Raw genomic sequence first — 10,120 nt, 5'->3', positions numbered from 1 at the left:
TATCGCATTTCGTTTGACATGTTGCAAAGCAACTTTGAGGTCATGAATTCATGTGTATGAATAAAAGAAATAAAAAATATCTTGCTCGATCTTGAATAAAATACATCATCTGACTAAAAATTTTCAAAATATGATGGAATCAGTGGACCCAATGGAGAGTTCCACGTGTAATTAATTACTGGAAGGAAATTTAATTTAAAGATATTTGAAGTATGATAGCGAAGACTTTCTCTAGTCATTTTATAGAGTAGCGAGCGGACACAGTTCGATTTATAGTTTGTACCAGTCAGCGCGGTAAAACCATTGTTGAGGATCGTCTCCTATTCGTCAAAAAAACATAAAAAACAAAAAATTAATTTAAAGGCGTCTGAATGGTCACCACCGCGTATCCATGACCCACGTTTTCAAAGACAAAAACCAGAGTAAAAAGCATTGCTAAATTTATAGGAAAAAAAAATCAGCTAAAATGGCGGAAATCCAATCCAAAAACAACAGATTCGGAAATGCTTTTCCATCATTTCGATCCTCATGAGACCACATACACAGTCTCTGTAGATTCTTGGTGAATAAACTTGATCTCGTTCTTTGATTTAATTGAACTTTTTTGGTTTGGTTTAGTTTTGGATTCATCTTTTTCTAGGGTTTTTGTTTTCTCGAGTTCTTGATATTTGTTTGAATCTTGCTGGATTCTTACGATCTCAGTAGAAACTTATGCGAAATGTGGTAATTGGATTCGAACATGTAATGAATTAGGTTTTTTATACGCTTTGATTTGATTCGAGTTTATGGCGTCTTTTCGAAGAACACTATCTCCTGCTTATCATGATCGATCTTACCAAAATGGAGAAAATCTGTTTTCGGTTCCATCTTCATCTCACAAGCTTCTATATGGTTCGAATTACACATCTACTTCGCCATCCTTCGGCGCATTGGCTATTGGATTGCGGCAATTTCTTGGAGGAATTTTCCTTCAGAGATATGCACGAAAGGGAAAGCAAGCATGGAAATGGTCGTTGTATCGGTTCTTGGTTTGTTTTGTGCTTGGTTTCTTGTTAGGTTTGACACCATATGGGGATGTAGATGATATCCAACGGCGTGAATTATCGTTTGAGATCAAATCCCCTTCAGTTAATGCACTTCGGGATCTAAGTGGTGTTGTTAGACGGGAAAACGTCGTTTTGGAGACTGTGAATTTAGGTCTCCAGACCAAACCAGAGGTGGAGGACGGATTCAATTTTATTGCTCGGAAGCAATTGATAGTCGTGACCCCAACCTATAATCGGGCACTTCAGGCATTTTATCTTAATCGATTGGGTCAGGCCCTAAGTCTTGTTCCACCGCCGCTATTGTGGATTGTGGTGGAGATGAACTCAGCTTCAATGGAAACGTCGGAGATACTGAGAAAAACTGGTGTAATGTATAGGCATCTTGTGTGCACAAAAAATTCTACAAATATGAAGGATAGAGGTGTTCACCAACGGAATACAGCTCTTGAGCACATTGAACACCATAAGTTAGATGGGATTGTATACTTTGCGGATGATGATAACATCTACTCTCTTGAGCTGTTTGAGAGCTTGAGAGAAATCAGGTATTTGATTTTTTTTTTTCTCTATTCTTTTCCAATGCAGAAATCTTTACTTTTGTTACAAACATGCAATAGTATTTATTATATTTCAGTAGACATATATATCTAGTGTTGGCCTGGCTTGCAATTTCAGTTAGTTTGATTTTATTGCAAATATGTTTAATGGATGTTCTATTCTGCTGGGATCTAGATGACACTTTCCTGAGATGCTAATGCTACAAAAGATAAAGGTGAAATGTGATAGGCTTGGTAGAAATGAGTACAGGCTTTGTCTCCCTTAGTTCTATATTGTGAGGTGAAGTTATTTGAGACTGTGCTTGCTCAAGACAGTTTTCAACATCGAGCATCCATTATATACTGTTTATTCTGTTCTAAACCATGGTACAAGTGTCTGTTAGCCTTCCTTGTGTCACTTTTTATCACCAGAATATTCCTTTCAATCAGTCTTAAATCCTGGTTTGTTGTTTTGATTTACATCTTCAAATAATTAGGAGGTTTTTATACCAGAGGAGTTTTGTTGTAATCCTTGGTTTCTAAGAAATCACTCTACATCAGTAATTATATTGAACCAAGATGCCACATTTTTTCATAAATGAATGACAAGAAATCACATCTAGGCTTAGGAGCTAGATGCATTTGTTCGGTTACTTGTCTAAGAAACATCAATCAATTGAAGATTATTGTTATTTTATTTTTTAAGTTTATGCGCATTGCATAATGGTTACTTGTCTTAATTATGATGCAATAATTTGAAGAAGTTATAACACATAGGCAAGCTACCCCTAGATTGTTAGCTCCACATGTATGTATTTTTCCAAGTATGTGGAACTTATTTGTAAAAGGAAAATATGACTGCAACATAGACAATCTTATGAGGTCAAGAGGGCCTGCCTAGGATAGATCACTAGAAAAGAGACAACAGACATAGGTATTATCCCTTGAGACCGATATGAAACATTGATGTATTGGAATGTATCAACCAATACAGTAACAATTTTTTCCTTGATCGAAACATTTCTTGGAAACATGTTCAACAGGTCTTAACGGTGGCATCATCACTTCTGTTGGCATTTCCCTTATGACAAAGGCTAAATATTTCATGTTTGCCTTGGTATTGTGTAATAATATTGTTAGAACAATTCTCCTTTATGCTTCCGTAAATAGTCGACACATGAAAAATTTCATGGCACATGTTTGTGTGACATGGTCTCAACATAGTTAAGTTGCTAACTGTTGATCATCTTAAGGTGAGGGGAGTGGTGGTCATGATGTTTGCTTTTTTTGCAAGTTGTGTGGGGAATCTGTGGACCATCCCCTCATTCATTGCAAGGTGGCCCTTATTGTGTGGTCTCATTTCCTTTCCCTTTTTAATGCCTCGTGGTACTCCCCTCAATCGGTTAGGTTGTTGCTTGAAAATTGGCTGACCACTTCTTCTCAAGGAAGAGAAAGGATTCTTTGGAGGTTCTTACCTGCAGCCATTTGTTGGGGTCTTTGGAGGGAAAGGAATGATCTTATCTTCCAAGGGAAGGAGCTTCCTATTTAGGAAGTAATTTTCAGCAGTTTGGGGCGGTTCTTCTTTAGGAGCAAGCAGCTTGAAGAGTTCAGAGGGGTGTGGTGTTCTTTGAAGACTTCGGGTGCAGATGGGATCTTGTTTGTAGGGTGTGATTGTGCGTGGTGGGATTGTTTTTTGTTGGCTTCTTGCCTTTGTGTTTTTTTTTGATAAGTTTGATTTTACTCTTCTCGTCCTCTTTAATAAATTTGCACTTATAAAAAAAACCCACAATGGTGGTTACGTCCCTTGATAGCTTTCCTTGTGCTACAGTTGCACCTTATTTCACCAGCGTACATATTAAAAGGTGTCACCCCTAGTCTTGTGTGGCTTCATTTCCAAATTCACATCTCCGCATGCAAGGATTAATGACTCAGCTTGTAATCAGGATGTTAGAATCAAATCCTGTACTGGACACCTTATAGCCTAGAGTGGCAATGGCCATCGAGGCTGATAGGAAGTTTAAAACATATGAACATAGTTCTAAAAAAAAAAGTGTTCTTCAAGCCATGCATATTTCCTACTAAATTTTGTATGTTCTGTCATATGAATATGCTCTAGTTATATTTTCATTCTGCCATGATATCTTGTTTTATGTCTATGTAGAATCTTGGTCATGTCAATTGTTTTATCTTGCAATATGTGCAAGAACTTTATGCAATTTGTAAACTCTATAGATTAGTGTCATTTATTTGCAAATCCCATTTCCTTATTCTTACGGAACTTTCGTTCAAGTTTCAACGTGAATGAGTCAATCTTACCCAAAAAACCCACACTAGAACTAATTTAGCAACTAAATAATAGAACAAGAGAAAAATACTTGTCTTTAATTTTAGGCGATTACATGTTATTGACCTACGCTTGTAGCTAAACTACTTGGCCACTCAACGAGCAGTCCCCAAGCGAATCTGACAGTGAGCCTAGTATTCGTATTGGTATTCGCTGTCTTCAATGGATTGGACGTACCGTTGGATAGTGTTGAGGTAATGGGCTGCTGTCATTGTGCAGTAAAAACCTTTTCAACATTTTTTGCACGAGGTCAATGTCCCAAGCATGAAAGATTGGGTTATCATAGGGTGGCAAGCTTAGGTATACTTGTTTTGGTTGTTGGCTAGTATCAACAGACCTGCTATGCCATGTCTAACTATAAATAAGGTAAAGGAGACAACACCTTTTGGTTGGGTACTCCATGGACTGCCAGCTCTCCAAAGTCGAGCCCTTGTTAGCATTTTGGTGTATAAGGTCAATATCTCATGCTTGGAGGAGTGGGCCATCCTTAGTATGACACAGATCAAATATTCCTTGTGGCTGTCAGCTAATGTCTCAGACCTGCTATGTCATGTGATATGGTAAACAAGGTAAAGAGACAACACCTTTCAAGGAATGTCTTTAACTCTTTAATTGATAAAAAGGTTTAACACCTCATTTTGGAGCAATGTTTCAATTAGGAGAAAAAAAAATGGGTATTGACCAAAACATTTTGAGACATTCCCAAAGCATTCAATGTTTTTTTGGTTTCGGCTGAAATCAGAATGTTCAGACAAAGTGCACCGAAAGGGCTCAAAATTTTAAACCATGGGTATGCTAATGCTTGGTAGAATGAGTCAATTGAGCATTGAACTTTCTTCTGGGAGTATGCTTTAGGATGCAAGCATTCAATGCTTGAAGTGGACTTTCTTTGCTTCAAGCATTCAATCTTAATGCTTGTGCTTGGTAGGGTCAGGCTTGTCTGGATTAATGTCTTGGTCAAAGGTTTTTGGGGCACAGGGCCTATGGGTAGTTCTCGACGACAATCGAACCTAATAGGTGGGATGAGCGTCAATGGCAATATGGTGAGGATCTTGTGTGACCAGCCAATCAATGCATCATTTTTTACTTGGGGGAGTCAGATCCTTCGTTGGTGCATCGTTACGTGGAACTGAAGGTCAGGAAAGGACTTGGATGGTGGTTACTCCGGCTCTGGCCAATCAATGGCTAGGGTGCCACACAATCATCCTCCGTTGGAAAAGTTTTTTTTTTGATAAATATAACTTGTATTAATTAAAAGAAGATAGGGAGTCTGAGATAGCCCCCAAACAACAAGAAAGGAGAAACAACAAAGTGAAGAAAAAAGAAAGCAAAAAAAAAAAAACAACACAAAATCAACGGGGGGGCTAAGCGCCACACATGATTTCCCAATTAAAAACAAAATCTTCGAAGCTAACTCCCTCGAAATCTTTCTTCAACTTAAACCAAAGAAAGAGTAATCCCAAAATCTCTAAGATTACTGAATGAGACGAGCTCTCCTTGCCTTGGAAAACTCTGTTGTTGCGCTCTCTCCAAAGGCCCCAAGTAATAGCAAATGGAAGGATAGCCCAAAGAAATCTCTTTCTAGAGAAAAAGATATTGAATCTCCATCCCTCCAGAAGCTCAAAGAAAGATAGAGGAAAAACGCAATCCATCTGGAACCGAGATAAGAAAAACATCCATATAATTTTGGAAAACGAACAATGAATCAGAATGTGATTGACTGACTCTCCATCCCTAGAACAAAGAAAGCAAAAGTTTGGAGTAATCCACCCTCGATAGATCAGATTATCCACCGTGAGAATTCTACCCAAAGAAGCAAGCCAAATAAAAAAAGACACCTTAGAAGGAACAAGGTTGGACCAAACGACAGATGGAGCAAACGAAGTATCCCCCCTCGGTAACAAGCAATAGTAGTAGGACTTAACAGAGAACTTCTTATCCTTTTCCTTGATCCACTCCCTTCTGTCTTGCTCGTTTTCTCTGACTTGGATAGAGTTAAGGAGATTTAGAAGAGATGGAAAAGTTTTGATAATGCTAGTCCACTATCAGATTTACATTTGTACTCCCTTGGCTTCTGGAAATTCTACTGCTTCAGTTTATTCTTATTTTTGAAATTGCAGAACCTTAGTTGCACGAGAGGAAGCAGGTTTGGGACAAGGGTAGATGTTGCTGCAAACCAGCGTTTATAGAATTTTTTTAGGAAGTAGGAGTGGGAGTGGTGCCTAGAGTACAAGGTTCAAGAACTAAGTTAAACTTTGATTTGTCTAACCATCTGTAGCAACTGATTTACTAATACATCTTGAATATTGTTATATACTACTGCCATACCTATATATGAACTAGGTTATTTACACTTATATATTGTTTATTTTTGTTGCATTTATTATCCTATTAGGTGATTGAGTTGTATTCCCGAATCCTCCAAAATTATCCTTGCAAAAATTAAATCTTTATTATATCCCCAAGCTTTGAGCTACCACCCGTTCCCTTGCTTTTGTACCTTCTAATTGTGAATTTCATCCATTGGAATTGCTTTTGTACTTTTGCTTGATTACGTATGGAAAATGGGTGGGAAATCGATTTTTTTGTCGTTTGATTCCTTATTTTTCATGGAAAATGATTTTCCACCCTCATTTGAAAATCTAGTCTTGGCTAGGTTTCATTTTCCTACCCTGACCCATGGGAAAAATGAATTTCTTGACCCAACTCTCTCCCTCTCTCTGATACAAACCCAACCAATACACCAAAAATGCTTTGGTGTTAATGGTGTGCAAAGTTAAGCTCAATATCTCTTTGAGGTCGTAACATACGCCCACACTCTGCAGTCTACATCTTTCGTGCTCTAATACCATATGGTATTAACCCAACCAATACATTAAAAATACCTAGGTGTTGATGGTATGAAAGTTAAGCTCATGTATCTTTGGGATAGTCTTGTACCACCACACTCCACAGCCGCTTCCACAAAGACCCACTCTTTGGTGGCTTTCAATCCAGTAACCTCTTTTCGGGCCCCCAGTCAACTATTTCCCGAGGTTGCCCCTTTGACAAATGCTCCCAATGCCCACTTTGTGTCTGCTTTCACTCTGATACCCTTCTTTTTGGGCTCAATAAATAGCATTTCCTCAAGTAGCTCTTGATGTTTGAAACAGAGACATGGTGCCGACTCTGATACCAAATGACGAACCTAACCAATACACCAAAAATAACAAGGTGTTAATGGTGCAGAAAGTCAAGCCCATTCTCTTTGAAGCCTTAACCCTCTCTCTCTCTCTCTCTCTCGCACACACACACATGCGCACGCGCACACAGACCCTTGGTCTCATATTTGCCCTTTACTTTTGTACCTTCTAACTTGGACTTTTTATCCCTTGGAATTTTACCTTTGTACTTGAAACATATTAGTCTTTGTACAGTGCTTGATTGGTATCGATGCTTATGAGGCCCTGATGGAATTTTTTATTATTGAAAGTATACTCTCTCTGCCATGGTTCAAAATATTGGAATATATCAGTCTTTAATCTTGGTATCAGCTGAGACTGATATGAAACATTTACCTTGAAATATGTTCAGGAATGTATCAATGTTTAGGAATGTATCTGCCTATACAATAACAGTTTTTTCCTTGACCGAAGTAATATTTAAAATGTTTCTCTTTACTACGAAGGAATGTATCAATGTTTAAAATGTTTCTCTTTACTACGAAGTAAAGCTGCAGTTGATCCTCATTATCAAGGCTGTGGATGAAGGCATGACTTTTCTCTTGAAGTACTCCGTCTGCATATCCATATATATGGAATCAACATCGTTCCTCCTTTTCTTTTCCATGGTTGTAGGAAACCATAGATTCTGACATTCATTTCTCAGATCAAATTTTCCCGGATGAGGAAACTCTTACACTGAAAATATCCAAATCATTACTTTATTTTTCTTAGTTGCGATTATCATAACTAATGTTCTCTTGAAGTACACCGTTCTGCTTGGAGGCAAAATGGGTTCCTCTTTCCTTTTGTCTGGTTATTTGAAACCATGTATTATGATTTTTCTTTATCAGATTCTGATTCACTACTGTAAATCCTTCCGCTCTCACTTGTTTGTTTCTTTAGTTGATGGTCTCACATATTCATGCTTGCATAATTGATGACATTGGTCTTGTTGCTATTTCCAGCCGTTTTGGCACTTGGCCTGTTGCTATGCTCGCTCAAAGCAAAAACAAGGCGATACTGGAAGGTCCAGTATGCAATGGAAGTCAAGTAATTGGATGGCATACAAATGAGAAGAGTATGAGACTTCGAAGGTTTCATGTTGATATGTCAGGATTTGCATTCAACAGCACTATACTATGGGATCCCAAGAGATGGCACCGCCCCTGGTCAGATCCCATACATCAGCTAGATACAGTTAAAGAGGGATTTCAAGTATGCATCTTACGGCCTTTTTGGTTCTTTCAGATGTCCTCTTACACTAGTGGTTTAGAGTAAAAATAACCAACACACAATTCCCAGATTTTCTATTATTTTGAACATTTTTGTTTGGGATCTAATGCTATGATTTGTACACTGTGCTTTGTATTTTTTCAGGAGACTACATTTATAGAACAGTTGGTGGAAGATGAAAGTCAAATGGAAGGCATACCTCATGGATGTTTAAGGGTAATGAATTGGCATCTCCATTTGGAAGCTCGTAATCTTGTTTATCCCAGGGGATGGCTGCTTCAGAAGAACCTTGATGTTATTCTCCCCTTTAGCAACAAAATACAACATTGAAATCTTTTAACACTAACAGGTTTGATTCTTTCATGCTCATTTATATATAGTTTGAATTTTCTGTTTCTGAGTATTTGTACAAGTTGACCTCGATGGTTACATGGCCTGTCATGATCAAAGACCAATCACAAGGAAAAAAAAAGAAGATTTTATTCTTATATATAAATAGGGGATATGTTCAAAGAGGAAATCTGAGGTGTTTCCACAAATACCTTCCCTTGTGTTGGGCACACCAAATATTGCATTGAGACACTTTTTGCTACCCTTTGGTGGACCTTCACACCAAAAATCAGCCTTAGTGAGGATTTTATCCAATGGGTTTAAGCAATTTTTTAATCCAGGGCTTGAAACTCTAATGGGTTTAACCCATGGTTCTGTCCCATGATGAAAAGTGCTGAGTTCTAGTGACTAGAATTTATCATCAGACTTGACTTTTTTGGTGTGAAGATCCATCAAGGGGTGGGTCAAATGATAATGGTGTCTATGGGCTGAAAGAATTTTACCATTGGCAATACTTTGACCAACAACTTCCTTTTGTTAAATGCCCGTGTTTCTGATTGGCCTAAAACAAGATCCTGATGGGTTTCATTATTGGGGGCATATGAAAAAAAATCACAATTTTTGGAATCATCTTCACAAGCCACATTATTGGGTTAAAGTCCTCACGGAATTTAAGGTAAGGGTGTCTTGTTTGAGGATTTTTTTATATATTTTAACTCACTTTCAATAACAGAAGAGTTGGCCCTAAACCTATGTTTTTTTTTTTTTTAAATTTCCTTATATAAAAACAGATACTGAAGCTAACTTTGTGGTGTGAATTTTTCTTTCTTAATAAAATTGTGATTTGTGACATTGTTCAATGTAGTAGTAGTGTCTGGGAACCCTTCCATCCCGGAAAATATATCAGCACTGGCAACAATCAAACAGTGGAAGAAGGATGATTTGTATCTCCAGAAGTTCTTCTTCGGCCCCTTTCAATCTTTGATGTAGAGTTTGATCTTGAGCTTATTGGAACTGGAGATGTTAATTCCGATTGGAATGCACACACAACTCACAGACACCCTAACACATGGTGTTTGTTGTCAGTTGCGCGGAATAGGTGAGTTGTATACTAAGTTGGTAGTGTGGCCTTGTGTCAAAGTCAAGAAGCAGGAGCCACACTTATAGTTTTAATGCTTCATTTGTTTGTTTGTATGTTTTCTGTTTCTTCCCTGAAGATGAAGAAATTTTACCCTTTTTTCCTCCAGTTAAGTGCTATTTTGGTTTGGCTCCTTCATTGGATATTGAAATTATTATATTATTAAATTTTGACATATTTTCATGGGATATACAATCTTTTTATTTTTCTTTACAAGACATGATGGTATATATATTTTTTTCAAATATATTTCATTAGAAATTATTGCTCATTTATCGAAATCTTTTGGG

At 37.6% G+C, this 10,120-nt stretch overlaps 1 protein-coding gene across 3 annotated transcripts; it reads left to right on the top strand.

Annotated features, from left to right (window-relative positions):
• Window positions 1-352: 352 nt before the first annotated feature.
• IRX9-L (Nucleotide-diphospho-sugar transferases superfamily protein) lies at window positions 353-9,938 on the top strand. 3 transcript variants are annotated; one of them, XM_086435257.1, is made up of 4 exons: window positions 353-1,591; window positions 8,095-8,344; window positions 8,507-8,711; window positions 9,561-9,938. In XM_086435257.1, exons 1-3 carry the CDS (start codon window positions 786-788, stop codon window positions 8,690-8,692), a joined length of 1,242 nt encoding a protein of 413 aa, XP_086291383.1. In that variant the 5' UTR covers window positions 353-785; the 3' UTR covers window positions 8,693-8,711; window positions 9,561-9,938. The 3 variants fall into 3 exon arrangements, with proteins under 3 accessions (XP_086291383.1, XP_086291384.1, XP_086291382.1); XM_086435258.1 differs by having other exon boundaries at window positions 9,558-9,938; XM_086435256.1 differs by having other exon boundaries at window positions 355-1,591; window positions 9,564-9,938.
• The last annotated feature ends 182 nt before the right edge of the window (window positions 9,939-10,120 follow it).

This window comes from Akebia trifoliata, chromosome 3, assembly GCF_017979445.1.
Source record: "Akebia trifoliata isolate Shusen 1 chromosome 3, ASM1797944v1, whole genome shotgun sequence".
NCBI lineage: Eukaryota > Viridiplantae > Streptophyta > Magnoliopsida > Ranunculales > Lardizabalaceae > Akebia > Akebia trifoliata.
The sequence above is the reverse complement of the archived record's forward strand: the minus strand, read 5'-3'. Positions and strand labels throughout refer to the sequence as shown.

Excerpts from the sequence above, each read along its gene's own strand:
- IRX9-L (XM_086435257.1), top strand. The coding sequence starts at position 786 with ATGGCGTCTTTTCGAAGAACACTATCTCCTGCTTATCATGATCGATCT. Across the intron at positions 1,592-8,094 it reads GAGAGCTTGAGAGAAATCAG|CCGTTTTGGCACTTGGCCTG; the intron begins GTATTTGATTTT and ends TGCTATTTCCAG. Across the intron at positions 8,345-8,506 it reads CAGTTAAAGAGGGATTTCAA|GAGACTACATTTATAGAACA; the intron begins GTATGCATCTTA and ends GTATTTTTTCAG.